The 15584-nt window shown below is 39.1% G+C and overlaps 1 protein-coding gene across 2 annotated transcripts in view; it reads right to left on the minus strand.

Annotated features, from left to right (window-relative positions):
* Positions 1 to 15584, minus strand: part of MTMR8 (myotubularin related protein 8) — a 152252-nt gene that overhangs the window by 72548 nt on the left and 64120 nt on the right. Inside the window, exons 3-9 of one of the 2 annotated variants that reach the window (XM_058536019.1) lie at positions 14022 to 14184; positions 12343 to 12500; positions 9703 to 9831; positions 8408 to 8542; positions 5309 to 5441; positions 5017 to 5040; positions 3859 to 3968 (exon numbers count right to left, since the gene is read on the minus strand). In XM_058536019.1, the coding sequence (XP_058392002.1) occupies positions 3859 to 3968; positions 5017 to 5040; positions 5309 to 5441; positions 8408 to 8542; positions 9703 to 9831; positions 12343 to 12500; positions 14022 to 14184 (852 nt within the window). The remainder of the gene's footprint in view (positions 1 to 3858; positions 3969 to 5016; positions 5041 to 5308; positions 5442 to 8407; positions 8543 to 9702; positions 9832 to 12342; positions 12501 to 14021; positions 14185 to 15584) is intronic. The other variant, XM_058536020.1, reaches the window with a different exon arrangement.

Consider the following 15584-nt stretch of genomic DNA (forward strand, 5'->3'; position numbering starts at 1 on the left):
AAGCAAAAACAGTAGTAATGGTATGGAAATCAGATCACAGTGAACAAAAGAGTAAAGGGAGGTGAGGAAGTGCTAATGGGAAAGGCCAACTACTTTCAAGAAAGCTCTAACCAAGAGGAAAGAGGACAACAGCTAAAAGAGGATAAAAAAAGTTCTTTTTCTCTAGGAATTAGAAAGTATTTGAGCATATTTCTAGGGATGAAGCCAGTCAAAATGAATAGGTTGAAAATGTAGGCGAAAGAGGTTCCTTGAAGAAAGAGGGGATGGAATTTAAAATACAGGTGGAAGGGATTAGTCTTACACAGAAGATGGGGCACCATTTCCTCCGAGATAGCAAGGAAAGACACAAATAATTGGTAAGGATTACTAGTGGGAAGATAAGAGATAACCTTAATTTCTCAACGAAGAAGGAGACATGTTTGAATATGTGCTTATAGAGAGGGGAGTAACAGTGGTGTAGCCAGCTTGAAAGCAAGGTACAAATTAGGAATACCTGCTTGGTGGAACAGGACTGGGACCCAACCAGGAACACATAAAATGACTGCTAAGTGGCCCAAAGACTACAGGATTACAGCTAAGATTATAGACCATAAACGTATGATAGTACTAATTAATAAGGCTATGGGATTTATTTCTTGGCAGCAATGTTTAGTAGTCAGGATATAAGAGCAGAGAAAGTAGAGAATGACTGGGATTAGCAGGGCAGGTAGAGTGGAAGGATAATGGGCAAGGTGGAATGGATGAGATGCTACACCACCAGGTCTTGGCTAGATAGGGAAGAAGGTGGGAAAAGTTGGAAAAAGAGGAGTTAAAAGTATAGAAGTCTCCATGGGATAGAAGAACCAAGTTAGTCAAAGTAAGAGTGTGAGAACTGGAGTATAAAAGCTCAAAGAACTATCAGTGCAGAGTGTTTGATAGGTTGTACATGGACATTCAAATCTTCTGGAATGAGAGAAAGAATCAGGATGGAGAGGAAGGTGGTAAGGCCATTCCCAAAGTCCTTAATGGGGAAGGGAGAGTAACTAGGAGAGGTACAGAGTGGTATACCTAAATGAAATAGACCTGAAAGGAGGAAAGAGTTTTGTAAGGAGCAAGGGGAATGCTGAACCTGCTGTGGGCCCTGTGGATCATGGGGTGTGGGAAAATGAGCAACCTTTGTAGTACAAGGCACAAAAGAAATGATATTCCTAGAAGAATAGGTAGGTTGCAGGTGAGACAAGAGTTAGAGAGACCTGGAAAAAAGTTTCTCAACCTTTTTAACTTCTCAGTTAACCAGACACCTCAGGTAGTGTCAGAGGTCTGACAGTAGCAACCACACTCTTTCCTTAGGGCTCCAAATAGAGTGAAAAGTCACTGGTGGATAGGAAAAGATGCTCGATTTCACTAATGATTAAAGAAATGCAAATTAAAACATGACATAAAGTGCATCACCTATCATATTGGCAAAGATTAAAAAGACTGACGGTAACTATTGCTGGCACTGTGAAGAAATAGGCATTATTGGTGGGAATGGAAACTGGTGTGACATTTGGAGGACAATTTGGCCACATCCAGTAAAGTCTGAAATATTTATGCTCTTTGACTCAGAAAATCCACTTCTAAGAATGTCCACACATATAAAGATATATGTCCAAGGGTATTTGATGCAACAATGTCTTGCATTTGTGAAAAACTGGGAATAACTAAACTGCCCATTAACAGGGGACCATGGTAAATTCACATAATGGAATATTATACAGTCACTGAAAAGAATGAGGTAGTACTGACTGAACTGACCTAGAAAATGTTCATTATATATTAAGTATAAAAAATCAGTTGCAGAACAATATGCACAGTATAATCCTATTTTTACAAAGTAGCAATAATGTAAGTAAGGAGATATGTTGAAAAACTCTAGAGCTGCACTGTCCAATATGGTAGTCACTAGCCACAAGTTGCTATTTAAATTTAAATTCATTAAAATTAAATAAAATTAAAAATTCAGTTGCTCAGTCTCACTAGCCACATTTCAAGTGTCCAACTGCCACATGTGGCTAGTAGCTATTGTATTAGTACAGATCTAGAACATTTCCATCATCATAGAAAGTTCAAGTAGACAGTGATGATCTAGAGGCAGACAAACTTTTAATGGTGATGTGTGTGTTGTGGGGCAAACTACGGTGGATGTTTACATTTTATGTTATATATTTCTGAAATGTTTACTTCTTTGATAGTAAATATGTATAACTTTTGTAATGAGATAAAAATAAAATAAAGATAATGCGAGAGAAAGAGAGAGAGGGAGAGGTACCATAGTGTTTTTGAGAACAACAAGAAGTTCACTATTGCCAGGATCTTACAGGCAACAGAGAGCCATTGGAGGATTTTGAGCTTAAAGTGACATTATAAGATATGCTCAAGAAAGATGAGTTTAGAAGCAATTTGGTGGCCAAACTGGGGAGCAACTACTAGAGACAAGTAAACCAGTTAGGAAGTTATTATATACTTTAGGCAAGGGATGACGAATATCTTAACTAGGGAAATTGCAGTAGAGGCTGAAAAGAAAGGATAGATTTGAGAAACACTTTTGAGGTAGAACTGATAGGACTAGGCAATTGTCAGATGGAGGGGAAGAGAAAGAATTCAAAGTTGACTGAGTTTTCAAGCTTGGGATACTGGATAGGTGGTGATGGAGATGGGGAGCAGAGGATAATTGTACAATCCCAAGTCTATCTTTTTCATTCACTCATTTTAATTCAACCAATATTTATGAAGTTGTACTGCCTATCAAATCTATCCCTCTTCTACATCCTCACTCTCTTTAGTTTAATGAAGTCAGTTTCAGAAAGGGAATACAGATGTATGGGTGTAGGACATGTAAAAAAGGAACAGTATGAAGGATCGTTAGAACAATGGGCTTGAAACAACCAAGTAGGTCACATAGTAAACATTAATGAACAAATTACAATGAAAAATGTAGGCAACAGGACTAGGAAAGTGAAAAGCACTAGGGCTGGATATTTAAGGCAGTTAATTACACACATTGTTCAAACCTTTTAAGCCAGAGGTTATATAACTTATTATCTTCAACCAAGAAGGTTGAAGCAGGAGTGAAAAGTCATTCTCTCCTTTTCTTTACTTTTAATGGGCGTGGGGTGAAAAGGGAGCGTTCTCATGTAGGAATATATATAAACAAAACATCAAAATGAGAAAATGTACACTCCAAATTTCTTTTCTTTTTTTTTTTTACATCACCTAGCAAATGATACAAAGGCCAGGGTTCCAGCGGTCAGAAAATAAGTGAGTCAGCATAAATGCAGCCTGCCTATACTGCATTCAGAGGCAGACCTATACAACGAAGTCAAAAAGGTCTGCTTTATACTCGGAGCTCTGAAAACCCAGAGACACACAAGCTCTGCATTTATTTTACACCCATTCTTACTTCCACTTGATATCTTAGAATCAACATAAAAACACATCAGAGAGTATTTGAGCTGGAAGGACCATTAGAGATCATCTACGAGTTTTTAACCTGAGGTCCACAGGTCTGTGGGCCCTGTGAAATTAAGGTCCATTTTCTATATGTATATCCATATGTACATTTTTCCAGAGGGAGAGGGTCAGTCATATTCTTAAAGAGTTCTGTGGGCCCCACAAAAGTTATACCATTAGATTCTAGTCCAATCACATTCTTTTACAGATGGAGAAACTGAGGCCCAGAGAAGGGAAGAGATTCATCAAGGCACACAGTAAATTAGTAGCAGAGTTGATTCTAGAAACTAGGTTTCTTTTCAACAATCTTTCCACCATGGTACGCTGCTACCTCAAGAGATCCCATAATTAAAGTCAGTGCAAGTTCTTAAAAGTCCTGGTTATTACCTTTGCAATGAAAATTCCAGCATCCATAATAGCTTTAATGTGTCTCAACCACCCTGAGCTCTCCAGGCCGCTAAGAAATTCACTCATTGTTGGAGTTTTCAATTCACAAACTAAGGTAGAAAAGGAAGCAAAGATTGAAATTCACAATCACCTCAGTTTATTCACCAAGAAAGGAGACAAAGTGGATCCCCATTTTGTAAATGAGGAAGCTGAGGCACAGAAAGGATAAATGATTAGTTGGAAACCACACAGTGAGTCAGAGACAGGACTAGGGCTAGAGCCTACCACATCTCCCAGCTTGGGTCTCTGCTTTCTTGAGTTGTAGAACCCTCCCCAAAGCCCACAGAAATCTCTGAAGAAGAAAGCCAGAAGACTGAGTCAGCAACCACAGGGAAACACTCACATTTCCTTTGATTAGAAAATACATTTCATTCCCATCCTAATTCCACTCATTCATCCTAACTCTGCAGGCCATTAACATCTATCTTTTCTCCCACACCCCTACCAATTCCCTTCAGCCCTGTGCTGTCTCAACAGGTTGAAAAAAAATTACCAGTTAATTTCATGCACTTTGTACTGGTTATCCAGCAGAGGGCAACCTTTTGCTTCAAAAATTTGTAAAAAGTCCCCTTCTCCTATACTCCTGTAGAACATTCCGGGACAAAAAGAAAAGAGGAAGAGACCCAAGGAAGAGGAACACTAATATCCTAAAAGGGATGCAGACTGAAGAGACAGGATCTGACAAGGGTTGTATAAGGGAGAGGTCCTGACAGATAGCATAAGTACAAAATTGAAGAAGAGAGGAAGAACAGGGAATTCACTAAAGAAGGCAGGTTTTCACTATTTCTTCCTGAGTTGACATACCACATCATGGAATCCTAGGTAGTGGCTTTGGGAGAAATGTTCTAGACTCAGAAGTCCCGTAAGGCCTCAATTTTACCTTTACCCCATTCTGACTCCAATTATTTTGCAGTGATGGCAGATGACCCAAATTGTCTGATACCAGCTTTATTCCTTGGAAGTCTAAATTCACCCCCTTTATCAGCACAGTGATGAAATCAGACTGACTCCTTAGAGCAGATTAAATGAGGTGATTTCTTACCTTGAGGATGATGAAATGAATCCCAAATTCATTTATACTTATGTTGATCTACTCACCCCTGAACACCAGCCTCTGTAATTCTATAGAGAGAAATGATTTCAACAGCAACTAAACCCAGATGGACTCCACCAAGTTTTGAAACTGAACATCTTAGTTCCTCTGTCAGACCAACACTGCTATAATTCAGTACTATGTAAGCTGGATTCATATTATAGACAAAAACCTTATCACCTACTGACCCTGATCACCTGGCTGCTTTTATATTCTACCCCAAATCGGGCATGCTTTTTGTGTATATAATAACGCAAAGCTATGGCCTCTGGCCTAGCCAAGGTGAAATTCCTGTACCTTCCAAGAGTTTCTGCAGGCTGCTCCGCATCACATGGATGTTCTCAATCCCCATGAACCTGAAGCGAATGTTGGCATAGTTGTCTTCGTTTTCATAACCCTTCCCAGCTGCTCGGTTGGCCATGGCATTCAACTGCAATAGTTGAGGACATAATAGAGCAGATAGGGAAGATGATAAAAGAACAGCGTTCATCAATATCAATGCCTCATTCTAAACAGTTTTAAATCTTACCCATTTAAAAAGAAGTTAAATCAGACAGGCCACATTCTGGAATGGAGAGCATTTCACTAGTGTTTAGATCAGATATCTTAAGTAACAGAGTAGTATAGGGAAAGAGAGGGAGATTTAGTGTTTTTGTGTTATTACTAAAACCCTGCTTAAGAGACTGAAGGATATGGCAGCTATGAGGATATCTGATCTGAAGAACTCAAATAATAATTTTGAGTTTCCTATCACAAACAAATGTTTTCTCAGCTGAAAGGGCTTTATACTGAGAAACGTGCAAGTTCAAAAATCTTCACAATTGAGAAGCTCCAGAAAGAAGTCTAAGAACTTCAGGGCCAATTAATTTTAAATAGCTATTCTAGAAAAATGTCTCAAATATGACTGCTTGAGATAAATGACTTTCACTCACTGATAAAATTGAAATGGAGATACCAAGAGCTGTTTTAACAGTATGGTCAGCTTGTGGTAATCAGTATATTTCTAGGTCATATGAAGAATGTTGCAAGGGATAGAGAGTAAATGAGACTTGCAGAGAGGAGATATTAATACAATAACTAGAAAGTAGCCAAGATACCTATGATGATAACCATCTTACTAATTAAATGTTTTTCTGTTGTCTGGGCCTGTTTTCTCATCTTCTAGTATTGTGCATTTCAGAAGCCAGGAGGAGCATGTTTGTGGACCGGGCGTAGTTTTTGTATTAATAGAAAAGAATGCCATTAAAACCTCAAAAGCACAAACTATTAACGTTTACATATGCAGAGGAAAAAAGCCTAAATGTCAACATATTCTGTTTACAATGTAAGATACTTGTTAAAGGGAGAAATGTGATGGTAATTTTGATCTCTTACCACACAGACAATGTCACTGAGCTTTCATTAAATTAATGACAAATGTCAAAGGAACATCTGTGAAGGTGCAAGCAACGGCCACATAGTAGCAAGGAAGTTTTCTGTGATTGATGGATGTTTCAGAAAACAAAACAATAATTACAGCAGTCCCTACACAGGTCTGGGCAGCACTGGAAAGGCCAGCTACTGCAGATAGCTACTTATGTTGTACCAGTATACACTCTTTGAGAATATGTCTGGCAGATCTGAGAAATAGCTACATATTAGCAGCCTAATGTTCAAGTAGGGAAGAGATATAATATTTATTGAGCCCCTAGTATGTGCCAGACACTGTGCTAGATCCCTTACATACATTATCTCATTTAATCCTCACTACAGCCCCCCCAAGATAGGTACTATTATTATTCCTATAAGAAAGCAGGCTCAGAGAGGTGAACCAATTTCAACCAGGATAATATGGATAAGAGCTGAAGGCAGGATCTGACCCTAGGTTTGTCTGACTCCTAAGACTGTAATTTTTTTTCACTACAATACAGTTTCTACTAAAAGTATAGATCTAACCATCCAGAAGAGAGGGGTTGCTAGATGTTTCTAGGCCTTCTGAAAGAGGAAAAAGGGACCTGTTAAAAGAGAGCTTTTTGGTCTTGGGTTTGGTCAAAAGGCATTAATCCTTATTTTTTTAAAAGCTGGTTTGTTTCTCTTTACCATTTTAAGATTATTTAATCTTGATGAAAGATACAGATTTGATTAAACTCTTTCCAATCCCAGAATTTCAGATGCCGTCATGGTTGAAGGAAGACGGTAAACTTCTAAGAAACTGAAGGATGGGGCCTAAGCAGAAAGGGAAATTATTTTCTCTCTTGACCCCAGTCAGTCCTAAGTAAGTCTGGAGAACAGCCATGAGAGATCCCCTAAACAGGAAAGACAGATGTCTAAGGCCACTATCTGGTTTTGTTTGCATCCAATTGCTCAGCTCTGAAGCCACAACTACCTGGTTTAGGCTTAGATCTAAATCACTGACTTGGCAATCACTAGTTAGCAATGAAACCTTCCAGTTAGCCACACTCCACACATCAAAGTATAAGCAAAATTATTTCTTTCTAGGGCTGTTTGTGAAAAGGAGAGCCTTTAAGAAAAGGTATTCTGTCCTTTACTTGCCCTCATGGGGCACAATTAATTCTCCTACAATACCTTATAGACCTAAACAAAATGTTGAAGGTCAAGGAATTAATGCAGAGAGTTTAGGCTGATACTTAACTTGATCTGAGGACCCTCCTTTGTGTGACATTCACCTTTGAAAGGGACAGCCTGGGAAAACACACTGTAACAAATCACATAGCATCTGGCTCTTGGAAAGATCAAAGGATTTCACTAGGCCTATGTTAAAATCCATGGCAAACTTACGTTCCTGGTCTTTTCTTATTTTCTGGGACCAAGATTTAAACCACACTTCACTGAATTGGAAAAAAACTTAATCAGCAAATAGTGCTAGGTGCTAAAAAATTACTGCCATATGAGCCAAAGAATTTTTGTTAATCATATAGCAGTCACATTCGTGAACCCTGCTCCTTCAGGAGACACCAAAGTATTATTAACCCACTGTGGTTTAATACATTATGTACAGAAAGATATGTTGGTATTAATAAGTTTCCAGTGTTAAGTTGAAGCACTTTGATAGTAAATTTAGACCACGAAAGAGGAATACTGAAAATTTTGATTGAGGAGCAGATTTAGTGAAAAAGATGAGGGAATGTCAAAGAGCCTCCAGGTCAGTCAATTCAGATGTCACAAATACAGGAGGTGGCAAAGCTAGGTTGTTCAAAGTACCTTCTCACAGTCTTGCTTCATAGTGACAAGCTACAATAAAAGGAACTCCAAATGGCTTGCTAAATGATTTTACACTATAAGCCCATATACACAAACCTAACTTTCCCAGTAATACTGTAAAGCTCAACATGTGGGGAAGGGGATTGCAAGATGAATGAAGTAGGAATATCAAAGAGGTCATTGATAGATAGATACCTTTGGTCTTGTGTCTACAACATACATAAACTGGCCCCCTGGGTTCGTTTGGCTAATAGCCTCTAGCAGGAGCTCATCATCTATGCAGCGAGTGTAAAATCCAGACAGAGGCTGGCTACAGCGGCAAATGGCAGCCTGTAAGGAAAAAATGTGTCAGTTGACTGATCATACACACAGGTGGTCAAAATTTCTCCTTGATCCCAGGTTCAATGAGCAGAGGAAGAGGATGCACCAATTCAGGATGGTGAAGCAAGGAGAGATGTAGCTCTGAAGCCCAGCCATTCCACTAACATTGGGCGCAGCCTCCTGCCTCCCCTGGGCATGTTGGTTGTGTTACCACAAACTGCTGGTCAGAATAGTCTTTTTATCTTCTATATGGCTAAGATTCCCAACCTAGTCTTGACAAATCCAGACTACAAGAAAATCATATCTTGAATGGTTTCTTAATAAAATTCTATTCTCAATATGTATTAGGCTAGTATTTTCTGAAACTGCCCCACTTTTTATAGTCCCAGTAATATCTCCCATATAAACCAGAGGTTTGCAGTGGCAGGAGAACTCAAGATACAACAAAGATCTAGTGTCTTAAGAGAACAGGGTTCACTCATTTCTGGAGTTAATGCCAAATTGGAGGGCTGGTCTGTTTCAAGCCACTTCAATATAAAAACAACATAGCTATTTAGCAGGTATGTCTGACAATGATTAGTTAATGGACTGCATTACACTCTGTTTTTTAAGGAGTCTGCTTACTTCGATAGTTTAACCCAAGGACACCCACTACTCTTTAGCACTTGAATAGTTGCCTACTTGAGAACTTGACTATTTGTCTAACTCCAGATCTCAGAATGACCACAAGAGGCAAGAACTATTATCCCTTCCTATGGAAGGGAACTCAAACAGAAGAGCTAAGTGCTTTTCACTTCTTCCTTAAATTATACGAAAAGTAGTGAGAAAGAATCAAGGACATCTATGTTCTAGTGGGAGGCTACAGTCCCCAAATATCTTCTCATACAACTTGCATTCAACAACTTCCCATCAAGCTGGAGCCTGCAGAGAAGGAAAGAAACAAATGAACACACTAAAAATGTCACTTAACATCTGCACAACACTTTCCAATTTACAGAGTACACATATTTTTCCCTCATGTGACCCACTTAAAAAACCCTCAGAAGTACTAAAGTTCAGAGAAGTAACTTGCTTGAGGTCACATAGCTAGCAAGTGGCAGTGGTGGGACTTAAACCCAGGTCTTCTAGAGCCACGTTTAGTTCTCATGAGAGAAGTTTGCTTAACTCACATTGTTCTCTTTGTAGAGATAGGAGAGCACAGGGACACGTTCTTTACTTCTGAACTTCGAACTTCCAACTACCGTTCCCAAGGTAACAGATTTAGGAACCACTATTTCGGGAGGGTAGGTACTGCATATCTAAAAGAAAATAAAATCAATTTTTTATTACATTTTTCACTTGCTAGCAACAGGTTGGAATAGCAATCACTCAAACATTAGCTGTTTGATATTTATCATTTAGAATCACTCATTCTTCAGAAACAGGAACAAAAATATCCTTGGTACGTAAAAGATTTTCTAAGTATACTATTATTTTCTAGAAAGGAAGGTAGTGAGACATACAAGAACAAAATGTACCTGTAGAATAACTAACATTATAGGTAGAAACACACATATAACCCTACCCTGAAATTCCTACATTTGCCTATCAGAACAATGTATATTGTAAACAAGTAAATTAAAACAAACAGACTCAAATGTAAGGCAGAGGTGGAAAAGGAGGAAACATGATTTACTCTTTCTTAAAATGCATACTAGGTTCCTAGTATGCACATCTTGAGGGCATTTAAAACACTAGTCTGGAGGTGGAGGTGTTGACATTTTAGTTGTGACTTACTCTATAAAAAGACATAAATTTTCTTAAATTTATCAGCTTTTAGTGGTTACCAAGATATATCTTTCCAAAGAGACAGTGACAGAATATTATAACAGCATAGACCTGACATTGCCAAAATAATTCTAATCACTATTGTAAGCAAAGAACACCCTTAAACATTTGACAATGAATCAAATAAAAAAATGAAGAGGCAAAAAATGTTAGAGGTGGATCAGATCAAGAATGTTCTGCATAACTCATTAAATTCAATATCCTCACAATGCTGAACATTTGAAAGAGAAAAAGTTCTCTACCTATCCCTTTACCTGGACTTAGCTGGTCATACAAAGAGAAATAAGTGGAGCTTCCCTTTCAACTCAGAGGGCTACATGCATCTAAGGTGCCAACATAGACATTTCAGTCCTCATTTGGGGGACTTAAACACATATTTGAACTGGAAAGAATTCACCTGATCTCTACTCATTCTTGTCAAGTATGATCCTAACAAGCCACCTCACAGATGGTCCTGCTAAGTGACAGCTCATCAATGCTCATATCAAGTGGATATTCAAAACTGTGTTACCAGAAAGCCATTACAACTACTGTCTTTTTATGATAGTAAAACCTGGAAATAAAGATCCAACAATTCAGAGATACCACTTAAACACCAATGACTCCCTATGCAGAAAAGTTATCATAGCAGGCCTGACTGCTTATCCTTAGACAGGCCTGCTTTCCAAGTTGGCCCTTGGATGGTACCTGGGAACTTGGATTTTGGAAGTGTTCCCACCATTCCCTAACTGATAAGAGTGACTCACTGTGCCTAAACTGTTTGTACAAATAATGCAGTTTATGCTGAACACTTGCTTTCCTTCTGGGCATCTGGAACTTTGATATACACTAGACAGAGTGCCTATGTGACCAGCCCCAACAAAAATCCTAGGCACTGATTCTCCAATGAGCTTCCCTAGTAGATAAAATTTTCTACATGTTGTCACAATTTGCTGCTACAGGAATTAAGCATGTCTTATGTCACTCCTCTGGGAGAGGACTCTGAAGCTTGTGCCCGGTTTTCTCCAGAATTCGCCCCTTTTCCCTTTGCTGATTTTGCTTTGTATCTTTTCGCTGCAATAAATCACAGGCACAAGTACAACTATATGCCAACTCCTGTGAGTTCTTCTAGTGAATCACTGAATCTGAGAGGTGGTCTTGGGGACCCCCAACACATTCCCAGAGCTCCTTCTTGAGATCCAGACTCAAACACTTGCTATCAAATACTCAATATCATTTTAATCACCTTGAACTCAAGTCTAAAACCACAGACACTGACATTCCCGCTTCTTGTGCTCTTTACATCTTGGCTAACATACCTATTACCTACTAGGTTACCTAAGCCAGAAACCAGGAAACCTGGGATGCATACTAAACTTCCCTTTTTCTCCTAGCCACATTAATCTGTCACCAGGTTCCGGCAATATCTCTTAAAACCATCTCCCCCTCTCCTTCCATAGCCATTGCCTTAGCTCAGGTTCTCATATCATTCTCCTGCATTCTTAGCCCCAGAAAACCAATTCTCCACACCAATACCAAAGTTATTTTCTAAAATAAAAATACATTCACATTCTTTTCCAGCTTATAATACTCTAGTGGCTCCTAACTGTCTTCAGGATAATGTTCAAATTCCTTAATTTGGCCATGAAGCCCTTCATGATCTGGCTTCACTTCCTGACCTCCTTCCTTCTCTCTCTGTATAAATTAGGATAGATTTCCTTCTTCAGGCTATTCCCCAAAGCATCAAGCTGTTTCTGGCTATCCAGACTGAAGTCCACATACTTCATCTATGCTCCCATAGCACCCTATGCTTTAGACTATGAGAACTCTGTCTCAGTGTCTTGAGTGCAGTAGATACTTAATAAATGCTTGTTGAATGGCTGAATGTTGAATGAAAAGGAGAGATTATGAAAGATTATTTTTCTTTTTCCAAAACCTTGTTTTCTGATATTCTTCTGTTTTAATTAAATGGACCAAAAGGAAAGCAACAATGACAAAATTACCTCATAGTTTTTGTTCCCATCTGTTATGGTCCAGTACCTATTGGGTATTCCCATACGCCCAAAGTCTGATATTGGGTCAATCAGTTTCCATCCATTTTCCCTCATCCCTCTTGAGGATTTGGGATTATAAGAAAAAGCATACAGATCTTCAGGTAATGCTGGAAAAGAGAGATAGGCATGGAAACAAAGTAATAATGAGTAAAACTTCAAGAACATCAAATAATGCAAAAGAAGAGGCAAGAGGGGCTGGCCCCGTGGTGTAGTGATTAAGTACAGTGCGATCTGCTTTGGCAGCCTGGGTTCACAGGTTTGGATCCCGAGTGTGGACCTACACCACTCATCAGCCATGCTGTGGCGGCAACCCACGTACAAAATAGAGGAAGATTGGCACAGGTGTTAGCTCAGGGTGAATTTTCCTCAAGCAAAAAGAGGAAGGTTGGCAACAGATGTTAGCTTAGGGTGAATCTTCCTCAACCGAAAAAAAAAAAAAAGAGGCTAGATTTCCTTCTCCCAAAGGGAATGTTTGTCAAACAGCCCCAGAAAAGGATAGTGATTTGTGTACAAGGTTGACTTTATGTAAGGAATAAGAACTGACATATTGCTTCAGAGTCTTCTTTTAAAAATGTTTTAATATTTTGTGATACCAATAAAAATCAGGAACATTCTTCCTGGCTCCCTGAGAACTGCTGGATAATGGACTGAACTGAAGCTTCAAGGTTTCACATGTGGGAATGTGGTCCTTACCAAAAGTTTTTAACTGAACTTCAATGTCCTAATCGCACTGTTGTAACATTTCGCAAAACATTAACAGTGTTCTTGTATTATACTTGTGAGGCCAATGCCTGCTTCTGGCTGATAAATGGCCATTTCTTCTCTTCTTCCTGTCAACCCCACTTCCTTTCTTCACAAGATGCAACATGCAATCAATAATTTATTTGACCAATTTATGTGGCAACAACTTTTCCAGAGATGGATGGAGTCTGCCAGAGCCTTCTAAAGTGTTGGACTGGCTGACAGGTAACCTCTGTCAATAAAATACCAGCAAATTCTGAGGAATTATTCTAGGGAAAGGGTGGAAGAAAATGGGAGGGGAAATGTAAGAGCATGGAAATTCTACAGACTAAAATCAGAGGAAGCTGATGGGTTAGTCACCTAGAGGTAGGGCTGGGGGATGAGAGGGTGAGGCTGAAGGAGGCAGGGATAACTGCATTATTAAGGAGTCTGATGAGCTGCCCTAGTCTTCTAGTTGGAACTGAAGGTAGAGGTTGGAACAGCGGGCCAAACATAAAGATTGCAGGACAACAGGAGACAAATTTTGCTCCACAGCAGTCTTCCTTCCTGGACTGATAAAAAATTTACAAGTTGATACATAAAAGGAGGGAAGGAGAGAGAAGGAAATAACATCTATTAAACATCTACTATAAACCAAGTACAGAGTAAAATGCACGAATGCATTTAAGCTTCAAAACAACCCCCATGGGGAGCTTATACTATCACTACTTTTACAGGTGAAGAAGCTGAGCTCAGTGGTTTATTTGCCTAAATACCATGGAGTTGGTAAGTGGCAGAGCCCAGATCCAAACTGTGCTGTTTAATTCCATAGCCCATGATCTTTCCTTTATGCCATTCTGAGGAAAAAAAATTAAAATGGTTTTAGATAAAAATACTATCATAACTACCTGGTTGAGAAAGCTTGAGCAGTGAAATATAAACCTCATGGCACACAACGTCAGAGTCTAAAACAAAGTGTGCCACCCGGAAGTTCTTGCAGTGGAGGATCAGGGGAGAGCCCAGGCTAGTGATTGGCAACTTCTCCACAGTGGCAATGTGATGCAGTGCAATCTACAAAACAGAAAAGAAGCAAAATAAATTCACAGACATGCACTAGTTCTATCACTATCAGTGTGCCTGACTCTCAGTAATGGTAACACCATGGCCGGAGATGTGATTACATCTACAGCGTACAACCATGTTTTGTAAGGCACAACTGGGTTTCTCTCAAACAGAAGTAAATAGTGGTAAAGCAATGAGAAGCAAACTGCAGTGTTATAAAACTTCTCTCTCCTTAGGGATATAAGATTAACAGGTTTGTGGGGCAATTGTGGTAAACTGGCTCAGGATAGATGGCTTCTAGCATGCAGTGGTGGAGTTTACAATCATAGTAGAATAATTGTCACAGAGGAAAACAGAACTTCCTTTTGTTCTACCAAATTACTAAGTAAAATTATTATTAATTGGTATTCTGTTTTATTGCTCACAAGGTGGTCTATGATCCCTGTAATAACCCATTGAAGTCTCATTTCAGGAATAAAGAAACCAAAGCTCTGAGAAGGGCATTCCTCATCAGAAGTCACATAGTCAAGAAGTGGCACAAACAGGATTTCAACCACAGCAGTCTAACTTCAAGTCCAGGGTTCATTCTCTAGCAATTCTAAAAACTCTAGTCCTGGAATTAGGATTTAGCTAGAAATATTAGGGGAAAAATTTCTCTCCCACATTTTAGACTCTAGTGACAGTAAAGCAAAGAATGAAGGATGATTAAATCTTTAATCTCATCACTCCTGCTCATGTTTATGCCAGCAAAAAAGAAATGCATGGAAAGGAACTGGTAAAAGAAACTGTATCCAAATAAAACAGTTCTCTCTTTATAGATTCAAAAAGCCATGGAATCATGGTTTTGCATTTTAATCTTTGATGTTCTCCTACTGTGTCTCTGATGTTTCCTGCAGCTAGAATCTGGATACACTCTTTTCATTCTTTGGACTCCCTGTCTTGTGCCTGGAATGGCCTTCTAACCATCATTGTCTTTTCTTTTCTTCCACTCCATATACTCCATGCTCCAGCCCCAATTTATTTGGAAAAGACATCTCTTCCAGGAAAACCTTTCAATCATATCCACCATCTAAGAACGGGGCAGGTGTGGGGACCATTCACAAATTCCTAGCAGGGATTTTCCATCTTAATTTCCGTCTTAACTATTTTGTCAAACTCAATTGCTGCCATGGCAGCTTTGGAGGGGCCACAAATTATAATGTAATAAGAATCAATATATCAAATTTCAAGAAAATCAAAGCCCTGTTGATCAACATGGGAGATCTGTGTTTGAGTAGTAAAACACTGATCATCAAGATCAGGCGCCAGGCAAAACACTGGTGAATTTGGATGAGGGTGAAAGTGAAGCAGGCTAAGGCTATGAAGAACTTCATTAATACTACTAATTGGGTAAATAAGCCTCCTTTGAC

This window comes from Diceros bicornis, chromosome X (genome assembly GCF_020826845.1).
Source record: "Diceros bicornis minor isolate mBicDic1 chromosome X, mDicBic1.mat.cur, whole genome shotgun sequence".
NCBI classification, from domain to species: domain Eukaryota; kingdom Metazoa; phylum Chordata; class Mammalia; order Perissodactyla; family Rhinocerotidae; genus Diceros; species Diceros bicornis.